Source organism: Cetorhinus maximus, chromosome 4 (genome assembly GCF_964194155.1).
Source record: "Cetorhinus maximus chromosome 4, sCetMax3.hap1.1, whole genome shotgun sequence".
Taxonomy (NCBI): domain Eukaryota; kingdom Metazoa; phylum Chordata; class Chondrichthyes; order Lamniformes; family Cetorhinidae; genus Cetorhinus; species Cetorhinus maximus.
In genome coordinates this window covers 160,652,843-160,675,660 of record NC_135882.1, presented here as the reverse complement: position 1 = coordinate 160,675,660, position 22,818 = coordinate 160,652,843, and the positions used below count along the sequence as shown (strand labels likewise).

Genomic DNA, 22,818 nt, shown 5'->3' with positions numbered 1-22,818 from the left:
TCTGAGTGTTTTGAAGAGGTAATCAAACTGACCTGCTGATTAAAATTATGACGTACTATGGATTGAAACCTGTCTTAGGTGGTGCGGCTAATGGGGAGATATTGAATAGGCAGTCCCTTTTATATACCTGATATCCATTCAAAAAGAACATGAGGTGGTATGTAAAGTAGTTTGCCAATTTACTATCTCCCGTTTTGCACTACTGTTTAAAATGAATTTTACCTCCAAAGAGTTCTTACAATAACCAAGTGACTGCTTAATGATACATATATGTACTGCTTGGTTTAAAAGGAAATAACCTTAAAATAATTCCCAGGCCTGTCCTTTCATTGACTCCCATAGGCCAAACTACAGTAATGCACCTCGATAGATTTCAAATACGGTGAAAAAAATACTACTTGACCCAAAACCTACTCTGAAAAAAAGATGGAAATACCTAGTTTGCTAAAAGATTTACATTGTGACTTGTTCATCGGGAGATGGGGGAGGGGGTGGCGCCCTGTCATTTTATACAGAACAAGATTTCATCCCAAATTATGCTACTACTGGTAATTATCCAGAATGTACAAGAGGTGGTGAAAGTTGGTTAAATAAGAAGAATCCCCTAATCATTGAAATAGTCAATATCATTCATTGACATGAGCAGAACTAGTGTGGGAAATCTAGAAATGCCACTCTGATGCGGAGGGTTGCTCCTCTAAGATTAGTAGGGAAGTGTTGCTGCAGCTGTACAGGGTCTTAGACTGCATCTGGCATAGTGTGTCCAGTTTTGGTCTCCTTACTTAAGAAAGAATATAATTTCAGTAGAAGCAGTTCAGAGAAGGTTCACCTAACTGATTTCTGAGATGAAGGGGTTATCTTATGAGGAAAGGTTGAGCAGATTGAGAAGTGATCTTATTGAAACATAAGGCAGGACTTTGCCCTTGGAGGGGGTGCTTGGCAGGGTTGGGTGGGCGGGGGCGGTTGGGAAGCCAACCATGATCGGCTCCGCACCGCAATTTCACGCTGGCGGGTCAATTAAGGCCCGCCCAGCGTGGAACGTGAGCAGCAGTGCCCAGCGCTGCCCGTGCGGGAGGAGGGGGAGGAGGGCGAGTGGGCCTAGTGCGATGTTCACGCATGCGCATGAAAGAGCGCTTCATTCTCCCTGAGGTATGGAGCTGCCTCAGGGAGATGAAGCGCTGTTTAAAAAAATAATAAAGGAAATAAAATTGTCATAAAACATGTCCCCTCATGTGACTCTGTCACATGAGCTGGGATATGTTTTTAATTCAGAACTAAAATTTTTATTTGATGTTTATTTGCCTTAGGAAACATCATCCCACCTATGGATAAGGTTTCCTCAAAAATGTAAAAGCCACTCAGCCTTTTCGCCTGAATAAATTTGAATTTAATTAGCTTCTTAATGGCCTTAATAGGCCTTATAATTGCCAGTGGGCGCACAGCCCATTCTGGCGTGCGCCTGCCGAACGAAATATCACGATGTGCAATGACTTCAGGATGCTCACCCAACGTCATTGCATGTCATTTTACACTTGGGCGTGTTGGGCGCGGGCTCGCACGCCAAGCATAATATTCTGCCCATAGAAGGGGGCTTAATAGAGTGGGTGCTGAGATGATGTTTTTCCTCTTGTGGGTGTCTAGAACGAAACAGTTTAAAAATTAGGGGTGTCCTATTTAAGACTAAGATGAGGAGAATTTCTTTCTCTCATTAGTCTGTGGAATTCTCTTTCCCAGAGAGTTGCGGAGGCTGGAGGTCATTGAATGTATTCAAGGCTGAGTTAGATAGATTTTTGATCAACAAAGGAGTCAAAGGTTATGGGAGGCAGACAGGGAAGTAGAGTTGAGGTCACAATCAGATCAGCGATGATTGCATCGAATGGTGTACTCCTGTTCCTAATTCTTGTGTTCTTATGTGTGTTCTTGTGAATACTGCATGCTGACACTGGTTACCCCAAACAGAAAATGTTTCATTCCTCAGCATTAACATCTTCAGCTTAATATTCACAAAGCTCACAAAGAAACAAATTAAATCCGCAGTAAGTATTACAGAATTCACTCCTACTGTGATCAACAAGTAAGTAATTTTCATAACACTCTTTCCAGGTGTTTTTTTTTTTCAACACAGCGTATAGCCCCTGATATGGTGAAGTAGCTTGTACTCCTATTATGGAACCCACCAGATTTTCATCCCAGTGATTTCAAATGCTTATTTACTCCTCTGTGTTCACAGTAGTATATCTCTTACCTAATGGTATACAACAATAAGCATTTCACTAAATTCTGTTAATGATACTTTTTAATAGTAATCTGTTTGGCCAAAAGGCACATATAGGTTAAGATAGCTGATAGAAACTTAGAATCTCTAATTCAATCAAGTGCCATTGAGACAAAAGCCAGAAGGTAATAAGTACTGATGTATGATCTGATGTAAAATGATTTTAAATGTGAAATTCTGGCAGAGGTTTATTGATAAATGATTTGGTAGATATTGCAATAGTAATTATAGTGAGAATAGTTTATAACCATAATTGATCTTACCCTGTATTTCTATAATATGATAAGTTATGATCATGTACTTTACAATTATGAGCCTTGTGTAAGAATGTCAGTTTCCCAGTGCAGAATAATTAAAACGTGTGCTTGTGTTTTGTTGATACATCATTCACCCTAATTAAATGTTATTTCAATTTCATGCTAGACGCATAACAATTTTTTATATTTTAACCAAATTTTCAATTGTGTTTCCTTATAACAAAATGAATACTTAAGAATTGTTATTTTTTTCTGTTTCGAGTTTCAATTAAATTTCAACCTAGCTGATAGGCCACTTTCTTTGCCTCAGGCAATTGGCGTAAGGAAGGAAAAAATATTGCTCCGGGCTTCCGCAAGAGAGTCATTTTAACCTTACTCTTCAGTGAGGAGTAAATTTGGATGAGATAGAAAACATGGCCAGCATCTTCCAGTCGGTGGGCGGGTGCGCGGCCTACTTGCTGACACAGAAATTGACGCAGGGTGACATCGGGCGTGCGTCCCGACGTCACCCCGCGCCATTTAGATTGTCAGTTCGAAGGGTGCGCATCCGAGTTGGATGCGCACCCGCCGACCTGTCAACAGCCCATTTAGGCTATTAAAAAACCAATTTAACTCATTAATGGACCTGCCTGTTCAACCTTAAGGTTGGTGGACAGCCCGGGAGCCCAGGCGGGCTTGTGAAAAAACATGAAATCTCATCCACGGGCGGAATGAGGTTTCATGAGTGATTTAAAAAATGCAAAATATGTTACAATAAAAGTTATGGACATGTCCCCAACTCATGTGACAGTGTCACATGAGGAGGCATGGCAGGGAATTTTTTTTCTAATTTTTATTCAAAGTTTCAAATCAGAGCCGATCTCCCTGAGACAGCGCTTTGCATGCGCGAAAGAGCGCACTGCTGGTTGAGGGAATCCCCCCACCCCGCACAGGGAGCGCATGGCACTTCCTGGCGCACGTCACGCTGGGCAGGCCTTAATTGGCCCGCCCACATAAAATGGCGGTGCGCCTCCGAGTGGGGGTGCCAATCGGAAGCCCGCCTGCTCCCGCACCTCCCCCCCAATGGGGAGAAAATGTTGTCCCATGTTGCGTCCGATTCTGTCAATTTTCTAATGGGCAGGTTAGATTAAAACTGCATTCCTGAGTCATTAACCTTTGCTGAAAGTGTCCGGATACCAGAAGAGAATAGGGTTTGGCCTTGTTTTTAATACAGAATAGCCTGCTGCCACTCTCATTCAACATCACACATGAAGAATGGTCACTTTAGTGAAGTAGGCAATAACCATCTTTGAAACCTTAGGCGAGATTTTAACTCACTCAAAATCCATTCACTTAGAGTTAAAATCAGACTCTATAATCCCAAAGAGCACAGGGGAAGGAGAAAAATATTGGCAAACAAACTGGGGTGCAATTCTCATTTTCAGAGTCGTACACACAAGCAACAAGCGTCCTAATGTCATTAACTGGTATACTATGCATCCAGAAAAAACTTTTCTTTATTTTAGAAATACTTTTTGATTACTTGTTTTCCATTTTGATTAAGTTGCTCTTGTCGGTACATGCTATATTGGTAGAAAAAGCCTAGGTAATATTGCTGACGCTACCAGTGGACAAATGTTTAACACGTTTGTATGGCATTCCCCTGCCCACTAATTTAATGCAGACATTAACCTGATTATTTTAAATGGGTAATGTCACCTTAAAAATAGAAGGTAGGGGAATGTCATATGAATCGCCAACAATAATTGCTAAGTTTTGCTAATATTTTAATAAGATGCTTGGATTCACATTTGTCTGGAGGTGAAATTAGTTGATCTAATGTCAAATTGTTGAATTAGTACTGGTGAATTCAGTGATGTCTTTTATTCTGTTAACTCTAAATTTCTGTTAACTAGAAAAAGAAGAATGAACAGGTTTTTTTATTAAAAGGTTTTAAAAAACAGGATTGATAAAATAGATCAATTTAGAATATGAGCTGCATTGTAACAAAATAATAATAAATATGCACTGCGATATGATAGAAAATTATTCTTACATTATGGAAGACTTGTAGCATATTTGCAAAATGAGTAATTGTAATGAGTGTGCATGCGTTGTTTCTTTAAGTTTTAAAACTGTTGGAGAGAGACCTCATGCTTCTAGCTATGATCATATTCCTGATGGAAAGTCACACCAGAGGACGTGAATGTAACAAGAAGGATCGTTAAAGTGTACATTAGTTTAATTTACTTAATGACAATGAAACACAGGTGCATCTTTTTGTGAGCAGATCGTAGAATTAACAGAACAACATAGGGGAATTTATAATGGAGAATTGGGAAATGGCAGAGAAACTAAATAGTTACTTTGCATCTGTCTTCATGGAAGAAAATACAGAAAATCTCCCAGAAATACTACGTGACCCAGGGACTTATGAAACTGACGAACTAAAAGAAATTGGTATTAGTAAAGCAAGTAGTACTTGAAAAGTTAACCAGGCTGAAGGTTGATAAATCCCCTGGGCCAGATGAGCTTCATCCCAGGGTGCTGAAGGAGGTGGCTAGAGAGTTGGTGGATGCATTGCTGGTTATCTTTCAAAATCCTATAGATTCTGGAAAGGTTCCTGTGGACTGGAAAGTAGCAAATGTAACTACACTATTTAAGAAGGGAGGAAGAGAGAGAGTGGAGAACTACAGACCTGTTAGCTTGGTGTCAGTGGCAGGGAAAATGTTTGAATCTATTATAAAGGATGTGATAACAGGGGATTTAGAAAAGAATGGTAAAAGTGGGCAGAATCAACATGGAGTTATGAAAGGAAAATCACATTTGAAAAACTTCTTGGAGTTTTTTGAGGCTGTTACATTTAGCATAGATAAAGGAGAACCAGTGGATGTGGTGTATTTGGATTTTCAGAAGTATTTTGATAAGGCCCCGCACAGGGGGTTAGTAAATAAAATTAGAGCCCATAGGATTGGGGGAAGTATACTCGTATGGATTGAGAACTGGTTAACAGACAGAAAGCAGAGAGTAGTAATAAATGAGTCATTTTCGGGATGGCAGTCTGGAATTCCTCCCCTTAGACTTGGATAACCCTGCAAACCAAAGCCTAACAGGGAGAGTTGTGCTGAGGTGAACATTATGCTTTCTGCCGATAAACTACAAAGTTTTTTGATAGTTATAATGGAAACATTTCAATTGAGATTGGGCCTCTTACTAATTTTTTTCTTTGGACTTAAGTGAAAGAAGTGTGTCTTTACATGAGAATATGTGCACTTCATAACATAGGGCAGGATTTTCATTTTTGTGTCCTAATGCTGCTGTCTGGATGAAATGCAGGTCAGGAACCCAGAAATGCCAGCATTGGGATCCAGAAGGAGATTTTGGACGAGGTGGTCAATTAAGTGGCCGACTCCTGAAGTCCCATCCAATTAAGTACAGTGAGCGGGTTCCCATGTCTGGAGGGCATACAGGAGGCAAATAGAGGATCAGCAACCCCACCATCAGAGATGGGGGCTTCTGAAGCAGATGAACAATCATAAGGGTGCCTCAAATTGGAAGCGTTCTCTGAAGACTTTTTACTTTTTAAAAAATTAATTTTTAAAGGATGTGGGCTTCGGTGGTTAGGCTAGCATTTTTTGCCCATCTTTAATTGCCATTGAGAAGGTGGTGGTAAGCTGCCTTCGTGAACCGCTACAGTCCATATGGTGCAGGTACACCCACAGTCTGTTAGGAAGGGAGTTCTAGGATTTTGACCCAGCGACAGTTGAAGGAACAGCGATATATTTCCAAGTCAGGATGGTGTGTGACTTGGAGGGGAGCTTGCAGGTGGCGGTATTCCTATGTGTCTGCTGCCTTTGTCCATCTAGATGGTTGCAGTCATGGGTTTGGAAGGTGCTGTCTAAGGAGCCTTGGTAAGTTCCTGCAATGCATCTTGTAGATGGTACACACTGCTGCCACTATTCATCGGTGGTGGAGGGAGTGAATGTATGTGGTTGGTGTGCCAATCAAGCGGGCTGCATTGTCCTGGATGGTGTCAAGCTTCTTGAGTGTTATTGGAGCTGCACTCATCCAGACAAGTGGAGACTACTCCATCACACGCCTGACTTGTGCCTTGTAGATGGTGGACAGGCTTTGGGGAGTCAGGAGGTGAGTTACTTGCCGCAGGATTCCTAGCCTCTGACCTGCTGTTGTAGCCACAGTATTTATATGGCTAATCCAGTTCAGTTCCTGGTCAATGGTACCCCCCCGAGGATGTTGATAGTGGGGGATTCAGTGATGGTAATGCCATTGAATGTCAAGTGGCTACAGCTGACAGGCCAGCATTTTGGATGGGAAACCTCAGTTGTGGCCCACTGAAGTTAAAGTGCAGTTAAAGGAGGCATCAGTGGCCTCAATGGCCTCCATCCAACAGACTATGGCATTAACAGGGGGGCCATATGCCATATGGAAAATTCTATATGATGTTTGAATTGACACATTAATTGGCTACCCGCTGCTGGTGGCAGTTAGCTGTCACTACCCCCCCACCCCGCCCCCATCATTGACCCCCCGCCTCTACACCTAACCAACACCCATACACAGCCACCTTTAAAATAAATCAGAGATGGAAACATGCTGGAACGCCAGCCAGTAGCATGAAATTATCAGCATGCCCACCTCTGGACCCGCCTCTCCACTTCTACAAAAATTCAGTCCATAAGTTCTATTTATATAGGTTTTTCAGTAGTTTGTACTTTGAAAACGTTTAAGCATAATGATGGATTTCTATGCATGTCAGTACGTAGACAAAAATTAAAAAAACAGAATGATTGTCTTTTCACCAGTTATTTTCAGAATGAGGAATGGTGTTGAGAGATTGGGGAGAAACCTTAAAAAGCATTGGAAAATAATTCACATATTGAGATGATTTCATGAGAGAAAATGTAATAATTAAAATAGGTACCTACATATTAGTCAAGTATAATTTATTTCTTGCATAAAGTTCTCATCAACATGTTTCTCCATTTGTAATCCTCATAAATTGAAACTCCGCTGACATGCCCACCTGATTATTTTGTTTTTGTTTTGCATAATTAATATTTGGACCTATTTTATTTTAGGACAACCAGAGAAAGACAAAGCCAAGGGCAAAAAAAAGCAGTGGTGGCGACCCTGGGTTGACCATGCTTCTAGTAGGTTTGCCTCAATCATCTGTTAGTTTTGTGTGCTCATCATGTACCAAATTTCCTTGAATAGACAATTGTATTTTTTTTAATTTTATTTTTAAATATAAGTTAACAAGTAAAAATTATTTTTAAAAAACATTGCCTATCCTAGTTTGGTTTAAAGCATGAATTTATTTTATGCCCCATTGTTATTATTTTGAAGGGCTTTATGCTTGGTTTCAACCAAGGATGGTTGTGTGCCAATTTGTTATGCAAGAAGGTCATTCTGCACTAACTCACCATGACTATAAGGATCCATGGTGAATGCATAATCAACTGTAAAGCTACAGAATGTTAAATATGATCATCTAACCATTTTGCATTGCAGTATGCTTCAAGTAACTGAAAACTGTCTACACCTATTAATTTGAAGTCATTCTTTACCTGACAAATTTTGAATTATCCAGTATTTGGAATTTAGCAATTTGAATAATACAGCACCACAAGAGCTTTCTGTATGATTTCATTTCAAATTAACCGATTATTTGCATTAAGCAACTTCAGGTTAACAGGAGTAAATTACGTGCATAAATGATTAGATGAAAGCCAATTTGTGAGCTACCTTTGTGCTATCTATTTGTCTGTTGTGAACACAATATAGAAACTGAAAAATCAATGGCTGAATTCTGAAGAACACAGTCATTTAGTTGCATTGATGTTGTTTTCTGATCTGTAAAACCACCTGTGTTAATTAGTATTGTTTTAAATACATTAATGTACACAGGAAAGACAACAATGCTGTTCTGCCAGACTGCAAGGAATCATTACTTGCAGCTGTTTGTCTCAATCAAACAGCCTGTTGCTCCGTTATTTATATTTTTGGGTTGGCCTTTACCTTTATGACTCTGTTACAAAATGAGGCATGAAAGTAATGATGATTTGATCTATTCAAGGAAATAAGGTATCTATTACATGTGTGATACCAAACCAATTGGTTATTTCGGAGGCTAAGGTCAGTTCCAGGATGCTGTGAATTTGCATTAAGAGTGTGTGGATCCGTCAGGACCATTTTTTGACTGCTTCATTTTCACAAAGAATTGTCATTAATTGTGACAACTGTTTCATTTTTTCTGTCTATTTATTGATTTTTGAAAATTGATTCAATTTAACCACTTTAAAGATATTGTTTTGGGGAAGTTACTGAACTCCTTATTAGGAGAATAAATTATGGTCATTGTGGATAAAAGTTGTGGTAAAATCATAAAATCTTCTTTATAAATGTTTTAACAATATTCTTATGACTTGTGCACGAGAGAAATTCTCTGTTATTTCAGCTTGTCTTTCAACTCCCTCATTCTATCAGCCCAGTTCTCTTTCCAATTAAGTGCTTACTATTTAAACAAAAATGAAAACAAAGTTGTAAATATAAATAGATAGAAAAAACATATGAAGTTAATGACAATTTATTTTAATTATGAAATTGTGTTTTATAAGGGTTATAATGTTTTGCAAGGGTTTATAAACTATATAAATTTCAAAAGGATATTTATAATGCAGTGCACTTGTAATTAATGCATAACCTTGACAATAAGTTAACTATTGTTTTTAATGATTGAAAAGTTATAGAGTACGGTGTCCGTATTGTCTTTTATATCATTTGGTATATATCCAGGATTGCTTTGTTTATATGGTTACACCCAGTCAAATGTAAATCTGAAAACTTAAAACTTACAAAAGAAGCTTGTTATGTGTTGTGTTATGCTGAAATTCCATGTCATTTTATGTTGGCTGTTGGACAGATTTTATATTATTTGAGTTGCATTAAAATGCATGTTTCTGCATGGATTATTTAGAACTGAAATTCAGAAATATAAAACTAAAAATTATATTTCTATGAGCCTCAGCCTCAACTTCTTATTTTCTTATTCACAGTACTTGCACAGAAATATTGCCAGTCTTTGCAATATTTATTCTCTGTTTCTCCGCCTTTCTTCACATTTTTCAACTATAGCCATCCTTTTTGATGTTCTGCATTCTGATACTAATTCCTCGTTAAACTCTGTTATCCTGGCTACCTCCTCTTCTTGATTTTCTTGTGCATTCCCTTGAGTTGGATGTTAACATTCAGGTAACCATTTGGGTAGTTTATTGCTGTACATTCTTTACACTCTGCTCTCTACTAAATTATTGACATGGTTCAATCTATAATTTATCATTTGTTTTATTAATGCCAGCTAGTAAAATGGAAGTAAGAGGTTTTAAGAAATATTTTAATAAAACTGAAGATGCATTCAGAAGTCCATAGAATTGCATTGTTTTGTGTTTCATTTTACTAGTAATGTTATTTTTTCCTGCTTAGTGGTACGAAGCGGAGATTACTATCTCTTTGAGACAGACAGTGAGGAGGAGAATGAAGAAGAAGTAAAAGAAGATGAAGAACAACCCAAAAAATCAGGTTTCCAGGTACTATTCAATAATAAAATATATCTAATAATGAAATTTATAGAACAAAAATTGAAAAACGCTCAACATCCTGTGTTAAGACTAAATGCATAACAGTAAGAGCTAAAATATTCCCTCGTTTATGGAAATAAAAGCTGTCAATGCCACAGTTAATTTAGCATCTGAAACTTAGGCTAATGTTTTGGATCATACTCTTTGTCAGTTCTAACAGGGATGTTAAGAGTCACACCAAAAACATTGACCTATCTTTTGTATTTCAGATGTTGACCGATCAGCAGTTTATTTCCAAGATTTTAGGGGGATTTTTATAGTTATAGCATTCTTTATTTTTATATTTGTTAATGGGATGTGAGCATTACTGGCAAGGTCAGCATTTATTGCCCATCTCTAATTGCCCTCGAAAAGGAAAAATAGAAGAAGAGCCGCTTTCTTGAACTGCTGCTGTGTGTGTGGTGTAGCTACACCCACAGTGGTGCTACAGAGGGAGTTCCCAGATTTTGACCCAGCAAAAGTGAAGGAACAATGATATAATTCTATGTCAGGATGGTGTGTGGCTCGGAGAACAACTTTCAGGTGGCGGTGTTCCCATGAGTCTGCTGCCCTTTTACTTATAGGTGGTAGAGATTGTGGGCAGAATTTTATGTTTGTCGGGCGGGCGGGCCCGACCCAATCGGCGGGGGGCGCGGAGCCGATCACCACCGGCGAAACAGTCCACGCCGACATTTTGTCCACCCAGCGCGTTTCAGACTCCCATGCACAGCGGGAAATTCAAATGTGCGGCGGGTGTGTACAGGCCGCCAGTTCCAATGGGGAACCGGCAGTCTGTATAAAGAAAGGCCAGGCAGCCTCCTTTAGGCTGTTCACCATGGCCAGCGACCGGGCTCCAGAGGAGGTCAGGGCAGAGGAGGAGAAGGGAGGCAGGCTGCAGGGTAGGCCAGCAGGGGGCCAATCTGCCCCTCGGTTCTCCGATGCCTGCCTTGCTGCCCTCCTCGAAGAGGTGTCAAATCGTCGGTAGGTGTTGTTTCCCGAGGATGGGAGGAGGAGGGCCCACCACGTGACTAGGCAGGCGTGGCAGGAGGTGGTGGAGGCAGTAAGCTCTCAAGATGCTGTGCGGCGCACAGGAACCCAGTGCTGGAAACGCTTCAATGATTTGTTGCACTCCGGAAGGGTGAGTACCATGTCGGCCTTGGCCATTTACCCAGCAGGTAGCCTTTGCCTTTGAGGCAGCCCCCCCCCCCCCCCCAACGTCTTAGTGTCGTTACTGCATTGGGAATTTGGCGCACGCTGGGTGGGCAAACAGATAGTGACCATGCTTACATCAGCTTTAGTGGTTGAGGAGAAGATGGGTTCTCCCCGCAGCATATGTTGGTGTTTGTCGCATTTGAGTAGTCTGGGGGCAACCTGCAGGGGAGGCAGCTAGACACATACTCAGAACTCCAACACATGCCTTATTGATGGTGATGAGATGGTGGAAGGGGAGCCTCAAGTTGTCATGGCCAAGAGCCATCTGCTGGCTTCGGCGCCGCACCTAGTTGCGCCTCCTTGCCATGGGCGCTAAGACCTGTGTATTATTCAAAGTGATGGACGCCGAATATGTCCAAGGTGGCCGTTGGGGGAGGGGGTTGGGAGCAGCTGTACTATCTTCTGGTGACTGATCACCAGTAATGTGGACAGGAGCCGCTGGAGGCCTCAGATGGGCCACTGTGGTAGGGATGCGGCGTGCACGTGCAGAATACATGAACGATCAGCCCCGATAAATGTTCTTCTCTGTTCTGCAGGCAAAAATAGAGCACAATAGCCGAGAGCATTTGCGTGGTGGGCACACCATGCTGCAGCACCTAACCACATATGAGAAGCAGGCCATGGAGCTGGGGAGGAGGCAGGCGGCCAGGTCGGCAGGTGTCGGCGAAGCTGGGGTGCAGCGGCCAGGTATTTGAGGGCCACAGTCCCATCCACTCTGTCTCCCCACCATCCAAAGCACTGATGATTGCTGCAATCATTAATGCAGCAACAATGCTCATTCACAGACTGATACAGTCAGACGTGTGGGTCATACACAAAGGTCCCTCAGCCCCTTGAGGATGCGTGTCTCTAGCACCTTCCAAAGTCACCTTATCCCATTTGTGACCACGATCCCCATGGCCTAACATGCCATGGCATCGCTGCTGCACATCCAAAGACTTATTGCATTTTAGGAGGGTTTGTACCTCCACCACCCTTTCAGCCAGTTTGTCCCACATTACTCTGTCCAAAAGGTCCTCAGCACCTCACCTGTCAACCTCATGGCACTCAACTTAAATAAATGCCACCACGTTAGTCATTCCTGCGCCACGGGGAAATGTTGCCTTCTGTCCATCCGTTCTATGCCCCTCATAACGGTATGAAGGTCAATAATGTGACGTGTCAATCTCCTGTGCTCCACAGCAAATGTCGCAAGTGTATGCAATGTTTCCTCATATCTCCAACTCTCTAGGCCAGCATGCATCCAGGTCAGGAACCTCTGCACTCTCCCCACTCCAATGTCATCCCTCCCATGAAGCGCAGGTCACAACTGAATGCAGAAGTGTAGATGTGGCCTCGACAGCGTTTTCTGCACTTGCAACATGACCTCCCTTTTCCTACATTCTATCCCTCAACTAATAAAGGCAAGTCTGGCTTTGACCTTGTTAAGCGCCTTATGTTCCTGTTCTGCTACCTTAACGGGTCTGCCCAGCAAGGTCCCTGTAATCGACATGACTTTCCATGGTCCTACCATTACTCATGTATTTCCGTTCCTTGTTTGTCTTGCCCAAGTACTTAACCGCACACTTATCCACGTAACATTCCATGTGGCATTCCTTAGGCCATCTGACCAGCCTGTCTGTTTGCACGTGTAATGTTTGAGCCTCCTCTTGACTATTTACCACCCGACCAATGTTCGTCTCCTTAGGTTCTTGCCGGTTGAGCGCATTACGAGCCTGGGGGGGAAAGGGATGAATGGTGTTACTGACTGAACGCTAACTGATGCACTGTCCTTGTTGTTAATTTCAGCATCACCACTGAATGGCCGCCAGGAACAAGTCCAGAGCCCCCCCCTCCATACCTGAGGGGCATCACTTGCAACTTGCGTCACATTATTTCAGTGAGCCAGGCACCAGCGCAGCGACTACCACATCGGTGGGGATTATGACGTCAGCTAGTGTCCCGGGGCACAGTGGAGAGGGCACTTCATAATCGCTGGAGGAGATGGCACGGACAGAGAGTGCCGATGGCGCCGGAGGGCTGCAGGGGACCAGGCACATGCTGAGTCAGGCAGTGATGATGTGCCTCTGGAGATTTCAGCCATGCAGCAGCTGCAGGACAAGCGGCAGGCTGCGCGGGAGCATCTGGCAGGGTTGCATGAGGGTATGCTTCAGTTGGTCTCTGCGATGGAGGAATCCAAGCAGAGTGTCAGTGATGGCATGAACCTCAGGACAGAGCTTCAGACTTCCTCCATTGAGAGATTGGCGACTCTCATGGGGAGGGGCTTCCAGCACATTGAGAATCTGCTGATTGGGCTACGCTCTGACCTGCAAGCCCTCACAGTGCTAATGGCCACGTGGTCATTGGCAATGTGGGAGATGTTCTGGGAACCAAGTGTCGCAGCTCGGTGCCCATTCATCTGTGGTGAACTGGGAGGTCCAATGTGACCTCACATCAGCGCAGCAGCTGCCTGTTACCACTGCGCGCTCCTCTCAGGGCACTCCTGATGAGGGCGGCAGCTCCTCCCCCCCTCTGCCAGTGACCGTTGCATCCGTTGAGGCTGCGACAACTGGGGAGGTGCCAGTTCTGGAACTGGCCACTCCCTCCCAGGCGGGGCCAGCGCAGGCTCCATGGGCCAGAGGACGGCCGCCAAGGTCATTGAAGCCAACAGGACAGCAGAGTCAGCAGGCTGTCTCACAAGCCACTCCGAGCAATGGGGCGGCACCTAGACGTAGCACCCGCAAACGTAAGCATAAGGCATGATAGGCACTCCACTGGTTTGTCACTGGTGATTTTGTGTTGGCTCTAGATTAGGGAATGTTTCATCATCTGCATCAAAGCGACGTTTGTTGTTTATTTTGGTGGAAATAAAGTCCACATTTCTGACCATGGCTGAGGGTGTTTCCTTTGTGCTGCATTTGTATGTTTCACAGACATATCATGAGTGTTTTAGTGGACATTGACGTTTCTGTAGCCCTTAGTTGCAGCTGATTAGGTAGAAGATGTAGCACCTAAGTGCCACGTGTGGAAGTGCTAGGCAATGCTGGTCCTGCAGATCCATGTGTGTGGAGCTAGCTGAAGGTTCGATGGATTAAAGTGTCCCGGATGTCTCTGCCTCCTTGGTGTAGTAGCGGGTTGGCGTGCTGCCCCTCATCATTGCCCTGTGCTTCCTCATCCTCGGAGCCACTGCTGGATTCATCATGTGCAGCCTCATCCACTGCGTCAGGGTCTTCATCGTCAACTGCATCCCCCCTTTCCATTGCAAGATTGTGCAGAGTGTCTGGGGGTACTGGAGTGCACCCCCTGAGCAGTCCAGGCAGCGGAAGCGCATCTTGAGAAGACCGATGGCTGTCTCCACCAGAGCCCTTGTGGTGCAGTGGCTCCTATTGTAGCGCTGCTGAGCTTCTGTTCTTGGATGGCAGATCCATGAGCCACCTTCTGAGGGGATAGCCCTTGTCACCCACCAGCCAACCATCCAGCCGAGCCGGAGCACCGAAGAGCCCCAGCACCTGCAAGCGTCTGAGGATGTAGGCGTCGTGGGAGCTCCCTGGATACCTTGCACAAACTTGCAGAATCTGCATCCTGTGATCACACACTATCTGCACGTTCATGGAGTGGAAGCCCTTCCTGTTGATGAAGGCACCGGGCTCACCTGCTGGTGCCTTGATAGCCACATGTGCGCAGTCTGTTGTACCCTGGATGCGGGGGAAGCCAGCAATGGCTGCGAAGCCTCTGGCTCGCTGTGACTGACTTGCCTGGTCGCAGCAGAAGTGGATGAAGGTCAATGCACCTCTGAACAGAGCGTCTATAACCTGCTTGACTCAAGTATGGACAACTGATTGGGAGACACCGCAAAGATCACCCACCGAGCCCTGGAAGAAGCCAGATGCATAGAAGTGGAAGGCAACTGTGATCTTCAGAGCCCCTGGCATGGGGTGTCCACCCACACAGTTAGGGGAGATCTCAGGGCCAATCATCTGACAGATATAGTTCACTGTCCCCCTTGACAGTCGGAGCGTCCTTCGGCACTGCACCTCAGTCATATTGAGGTAGCTGCTTTGCCCCTGTATACCCTGGCAGCAGGATAGTGGCTTTTTCTGCGGCCCCTTCCACCTTGGACAACATATTGGCCCTGCGCCCCTTGTGCCTGCGCCTGGCCTCCCAAAGGTGGCTCCCCTGGAAGCTGATTGTCCACTCCTGGCCTCCTCCTTATTCTATCCCTCCCTTCCTCCTCAGAGGAGCTGCCTCCAGTGGAGATGTCAGAACCCATACCCAGGCTAAATGGAGGCCTCCGGAAAGCTGCAGGCCTGACAAAGATTACTGTCTGCAGACTGGTGAGCTGAAGCTTCAAAGTACAGAGAAAGCTGTTGGAAATCGACCTGAACTCCTAACAATCACACAGGCAAATTTAAAACACTTTCTGCAATAAATACTTCAGATAAAACATTAACAACCCCTCTGAGCCCACATATCCCGCCCGTGGATGAGGTTTGTTAAAAAATCAGTTACCCGCCTGCCTGTTGCGCCCGTGCGCCGAGGCGAAGATCACACGGGCTCCTCAAAATCGGCATCGATTGCCGAGTTAAGGGCCTTAACAAGGCCTTTAATTAATGGCGGGCGCGCATCACGCTTCATAGCGCGCCTGCCCAGCTAAATATCGCGATGGCGCGCGCTGACGTCGGGATGCTCGCCCAACATCAGCGCGCGAGATTTTAAGCGCTGACGTGCGGGCTCCGCCACCCGCACATCATCCATAAAATTCTGCCCTATGGGTTTGAAAGGTAATGTTGAAGGAGCTTTGGTGAGTTGCTGTAGCGCAACTTGTAGATGGTACGCACTGTTGCCTCTATGTGTCAATCATGGAGGGAGTGAATGTTGAAGATGGTGAATCAAGAGGGTTGCTTTGTCCTGGATGATGTCGAGCTTCTTGAGTGTTGTTGGAGCTACACTCATCCATGCATTTGGAGGGCAATCACTGACACTCCTGACTTGTGCCTTGTAGATGGTGGATAGACTTTGGGGAGTCTGGAGGTGAGTTGCTCTGCCAAAAATTTCCAGCCGCTGAACTGCTCTTGCAGCCTCAGTATTTATATGGCTAGTCTAGTTCAGTTTCTGGTCAATGGACATCCAGGATTTTGGTGGTCAATGATTCAGCAATGGTAGTGCCATTGAATGTCATGGGGTGATGGTTAGATTCTCTCTTATTAGAAATGGCCATTGCCTGACAATTGTGTAGCGTGAATGTTACTTGCCTCTTATCAGCCAAGCCTGAATGTTGTCCAGGTCTTGCTGCAAGCAGGAATGGACTACTTCACGTTCTGTGGAGTTGTGAGGGGTACTGAACACTGCGCAATCATTAGTGACCACTTCTGACCTTATAATAGAGGGAAGGTCATTGATGAATTTTTTAAAGATGGTTATTCCTGGGACATTACTCTGAGGAACTCCTGCAGCGATGTCTTGATGCTGAGATGATTGGCCATCCAACAACGACAACCATCATCCTTAGTGCCAGGTATGACTCCAACCAATGGAGAGTTTTCCCCTGATTTCATTGACTTCAGTTTTGCTGCGCATCATTCCACCACATTTGGTCAAATGATACCTTGATGTCAAGAACAGTCACTCTGTCACCCCTTGAATTCACCTCTTTTATCCATGTTTGGACCAAGGCTGTAACAAGGTCTGGAGCTGAGTGTCCCTGGCGGAACCCAAATTGATGTTTGAAATTAAATTGATAGTGCAGTAATTGGCTAGATTTGATTTGTCTGCTTTTTGTGGACAAGGCATACCTGGTACTACAGCTGGGATGTTCTCGGGACTCATAGCCTTTGCTGTAAGAGTTATGTTCAGCCTTTTCTTGATATCATGTGGAGTGAATTGAATAGGCTGAAGATGGGCATCTGTGATGCTTGGGATCTCAGGAGGAGATTGCGATGGCTAATTAACTTGTCATCTGTAACTGTAGATGGGCCTTTTGCCTGTATCACTTCTTTTTATAACAGCAGTATAAAAGTGACATCTACATTCCCTTATCCAGATTACAAGACATTTGTAACAGATCTCAGATGATAAGAGTAATGAGTCACATTGGGAAGAATTTTCCGGTGGCGAGCAAGGGTGGGGCCCGCTCGCCAATGCGTAAAATGATGCACGGTGACGTCAGGCGGCCTATTAAGGTCTGTTAAAAACTAATTAAAACAGTTAAATGAGCTGCCTGTCCAACCTTAAGGTTGGCGGGCAGGCGAAGAGTCCAGGCGGCCTTCATATTTTTCATGAAACCTCATCCATAGGCGGGGTGAGGTTTCATGAAGTCTTTTAAAATTCAATCAAAACGTTTTAAAAATTCATTGGCATGTCCCAGCTCATGTGACACATGAGGGGACATGTTTTAAAAGTTTGTTTTTTCCCTTTATTTAAATTTTAAAACCTTAAATTGATCAGATTTCTGTGCCCTTTCGCATGTATGCGCGTAAGAGCGCAGGCCCCCACTCAAGGAATTCCCCCCCACCCGCACAGGGAGCGCTCAGCGCTTCCAGGCGAGCGTCACGCTGGGCAGGCCTTAATTGTCCCGCCCACTTAAAATGGCAGCGCAGCCCCGATTGGGGGCGCCAATCGGGTTCGCGCTCGCTCCCACCCGCCCCCGCACTACCCTCCCAACGGGGGGGAAAATTCAGCCCATTATGTAAGAAAATAATTCTAAAGCAGGACAGAAAGATACATGTTTTCCTGTGTGTGATATCAAGGCAATACAGTTCTAACAGCTCTTACCAAACAAAGTTATTGCCATGACAGTGTTGTTTACTGAAGGCAACAAGAATTACAGAAATAAAGTTAGCTGTAATTTTAAAATGAAAAATCCTTTGAAAAATTGTGCAAATCACAGAAATCCTACCGATAGCAGAGTAACTGAGGGTAGTCAATTTTCACCCCACCCAGGAGTCAACAATACGAAAAGAAAAGGGGGGAAATTGGCAAGAAATAGGGGAATCCTATTTGTTTTCAAAACATCTGGATTAACCACAATAGGTGGTTAGTGATGCTGTGTCTGTTGTTAATCTGTGCCAAATAGACCAAGAGATTTTCATTGTGGTCTCACCCAGGCCAGTCATTGGCCTCAGTAGCCCTGAAATAAGGAAGGGAAAAATTCGTTCTAGTTCCTGCTCCTGTCTATGAACCAGTTGAGCCACTGAAAGTGTGTATCAGTATTGCTGAGGGCTAAGTCATGATTGGTTGTGAAAGCCCACAGTTGAATTCTCTGATGATGCTCACTACTTTGGTTCACATGTGAAATGTGACCATTAATCAAAGCACTTAGCATCTACTGCTATCCATGGAACTTTATCTGGTGTATGTCATGGTTTGCAGAAGGAGAAAGTAAAAAAGGTAGGGACAGAAAGTTACTGAGAAATACAGCTTGATATTTTAAAGATGACTGCAAATTATTTTTTGATAACCTCAATTGGTTTCTGAAGAGGAGAGATAAATGTTCTGGGATTTAACAGTTACATCACCATAGCCTGGGAGAAAGTTCAATGAAAACTCCTTTTAATGCAATAATAAATTGGGCTTGCACAACAATTCTGCTGAAGTTTAGGCAGTCGAACAGGGGAAGCCCTAAGGAAACTCCTGTGAAAAACTTCTAATTTGCAGAATACATGTTTCTGAAGACACACTATGCAGCTGCTTAAAAGTTTTAAGAGGAATGTACATTCATCAAAGCAGTTGTGATGTATTGCCCATCAATGTGAATCTCCAATAGTAAGTATGGCCAAGCAAGGTTGTGGGCATGGCTTTTCTGCTAATGTCGTTCCCCAGATTGGCTGGGAGAAGTGCTTCAAATAAAAGTAGTTATTGATGATCCAATCACTTTACTAACAACTAGCTTCCAAATGTAGTGCAGTTATTTGATAACTATTTTCAAATTTCTATGCATTTAACTAAAATTGTATGTGGCGTTTATACAAAGATAAGTTAGAAAGAAGGTCTGTACTAATGTACAAATGCATATTATGTTCTTTTCTATCTTTGAATTAGAAATGCTGTTTGCTTATGATAACCTTTTGCCTTTTTTATTGCACCCAATTACGCAGACAGACTGGGATGTAAGAATGTCTTCTTCTCGCATCAAAACATGATAAATAAAGTTTCAAGCCAAACTCTATTTTCATGATCATAATATATATGAAGAAGAACCTTAATAATTGCTTACATCACATTTGTGGCAATGCTTTTAGTTTGGCTTGTACAACTGAAATAATTCGACATAAATCACTGCAGATATGCTACAGATATAAAGCAGGATTTTGTCAAGTATTTTAATGCAACATGCATTAAGTTATATTGCTGTATATTTTTACTTTTTTTTCTTGATGCCTCCTAATGCATAAATATTGTAACATTCTGGTATCCTTTTTGTTTCGGTTTGCCGATGTCCAAGGTTAACTGAATAAAACTCTTATGCAATTCATTAAGATTTCTATCACGTTGATGAATTTAAATGCCTTGTGTTGAGCTTTTTTTCTAATGTAGAAACTGATTATTGCTGATGATCTGAAGGCTGACATTTTTGTCCGAGATTGATTATCAAATGATTGCCCTTAACCTTATTTCCTTAAGATTTAGTCACTCATTTTCACTTTTTAATTAAGGTTCTGCATTCATGCATGTAGTCGTTGCCAACAAATTTGTGAGATAGAAAAAAACACAAATATCAAGAATATTTTTAAAAAGAGGAACACAACTTATTGAAATAGAATTTGAAACTTAAACCATTGCATTTGGCGTTTAAGTCTTTATCACTGATTATTAACTTTTGAGTTAATCTAATATGTGACATACTACTGATATTTCAAAAAGTTTCATTATTAAAATCATATTCATTAAGAGTGTATTAATTTTTTAAAATGCAGCAAATATTAGAGTCCAATAATCATTTTAAGATACCACATCATTCCAATTTTCACCATACATTCAAATGTTGATATCCAAAATTGAGACCATCTGTTTTGTGACTACCACTTCTTCTTAGTGCCTTTGCTTCCCTGCTGTGCCCCGTTCAACTGCAATGCCTATACACCCCAAGCTACTCACCTGCCAGCCATCTCAATATGCCCTCATTCTTCTTGTTCCTTGCAATTTCTCTGCCATCTTCCCCTTATTCCTCAGTCCTCTTATTCTGGCCATGAAGCCCACCACCCGAGCTTCTGATCATCTAAATATACGTCTTCTATATCCTGTTCACCAACAACACCAATCCGTCTCTCTTGTCTGGCATTGACATCACCTCCTGCTATTTTACACTTCTCCTTAAGAAACTCACCCTTCCAATTTGCCCAGTTGCTGCAAAATCTCAAAACTCGCCATGCTCTCCAAAGTCCTAGAATGCGCTATTAATTTTAAACTATGTTTCCACTTCTCTTGCTACTCTGTTTTCAGTTGGTTTCTAACCTACAGGGGAGAATTTTCACGTTGGCGTGTAGGGGCGAGCCCCGGATGCCAATGTGTGAAATGACTCACATTGACGTTGGGTGTGCGTCCTGATGTCGCTGCGCATCATTCAGATCTTCTGTTCGGTGGGCGCGCACCAGAGGCAGCTGCACGCCTGCCGAATTGTCAGAGACCTGTTAAGGCCATTTAAAAACCAATAACACCATTATCAACGCATGCGCATGAAAGAGCGCACTCATCTCCCGGAGGCTAAGTGCTGCCTCAGGGAGATCGGCTGTTCTGTGACAAAAATTAAAAATAGAGAAAAAAAAATTCCTGACATGTCCCCTCATGTGACACTGTCACTTGAGTTGGGACATGTCCATAATTTTTACAAAAACTTTAATAAAATTTTTAAAAACCTACATGAAACCTCATCCCGCCCGTGGATGAGGTTTCATGCTTTTTCGAATTCCCGCCAGGGTTCCTGGCCTGCCCGCCAACCTTAAGGTTCGATGGGCAGGTTAATTAATTAGCTAAATGACTCTGCCATTGACAGGTCAGCGGGCGCACAGCTGATTTTGCTGCGCCCCCGCCTACCGGAAAATTTAAATGGGGCGCGGTGACATCGGGAGTTCTGCCCAACATCACTGCGCGCCATTTTGCGCATCGGCGAGCGGACCCCCCCCCCCCGCTCGCCGATGGGAAATTCCTGCCCATACCGGCGCTCGTCTTTTCCCTGGACAGCCACCACATTGGTAGATTGAGACAGCAGCTTTCCATGACTGCTAGTAATTGAGCTGTGATCTCCAAGACAACTGAACTGTCAGGATCTTGAAACCTTTTCAAGGAAAGATTGATCCAAGGAGAAGTCTGTAGAACATAGACAATCGTTCTCTTTTGAACAGGAAGAAGACAAACTAGCATTTGCTCAGGAAACTTATGCTCCCTCTTAGCACGCTGGAGAAAGACCTAAGAAGGTGATGTATTTTCAACTCCAACAAAGTATTGCACAGCGGTATCATTCACTGCTGCATTGAGGATGAAAAAGGTATTCAGTATCAGAGATTTGAACAAATCTGGATGATGAGAAGAAGAATGACGAAAATCCTGTAAACATTGCAGGAAATGAAGAAGATATGACTTCCCTATTACATTTAGGAAAATGGTCTCGTTTCCTGTAGGTAGTGGTAACTTTGCCACCCTTGCTTCAGTGAGAGGCTGCTCTGCTGTGGGCAATGGGATGACTGAGCATAAGATAAGACAACACCATCTTCAGCAATGGAATGACTCTCTAGAAATAAATCTAGGGGCTGTATCTTCCAGTTGGCGAGCGGGGGCGGGGCCCACTCGCCAACGCATAAATGACACGGGGTGACATCGGGCATGCGTTCCAACGTCACGGTGCGTCATTCAGACTTTCAGTTCAGCGGGCGTGCACCCGAGTTGGCTGCACGCCCGCCAACTTGTCAACGGCCTATTAAGGCCATTAACAAAGTAGTTGAAGTCATTAATGGACCGGCCCGTGCAACCTTAAGGTCAGCGTGCAGGCCGGGAGCCCTGGCGGGCTTCTGAAAAAGCATGAAACCTCATCCACAGATGGGATGAGGTTTCATGAGGATTTAAAAATCTCACAATATTTTAAAATAAAAGTTATGGACATGTCCCAACTCATGACAGTGTCACATGAGGGGACATGGCAGGGAAATTTTTTTCTCAGCTTTATTTAAAGTTTAAAATGTGAGCCGATCTCCCTGAGGCAGCAGTTTGCCTCAGGGAGATCTATGCACTCTACCGCACGCTTGCGCAAAAGAGCGCACTCCTGGCTGAGGGAATCCCCCCCCCCCCCAACCCGCACAGGGAGCACATAGTGCTTCCTGGCGGACGTCATGCTGGGCGGGCCTTATTTGGCCCACCCGCGTAAAATGATGGCACGCCCCCAAGTGGGGGCGCCAATCGGAAGCCCGCCCGCCCACACCCGCTCCCGCATTTCCTCCCCGACGGGGGGAAAATGTTGCCCTAGATTAAATTCTTGTATAGGACTCTTCAG

At 43.7% G+C, this 22,818-nt stretch overlaps 1 protein-coding gene across 1 annotated transcript in view; it reads left to right on the top strand.

Moving 5' to 3' along the window:
- LOC144679989 (piezo-type mechanosensitive ion channel component 2-like) overlaps positions 1-22,818 on the top strand; it is a 1,019,816-nt gene that overhangs the window by 842,292 nt on the left and 154,706 nt on the right. The window contains exons 32-33 of the mRNA XM_078541050.1: positions 7,611-7,682; positions 10,015-10,118. Of these exons, the coding sequence (XP_078397176.1) occupies positions 7,611-7,682; positions 10,015-10,118 (176 nt within the window). The remainder of the gene's footprint in view (positions 1-7,610; positions 7,683-10,014; positions 10,119-22,818) is intronic.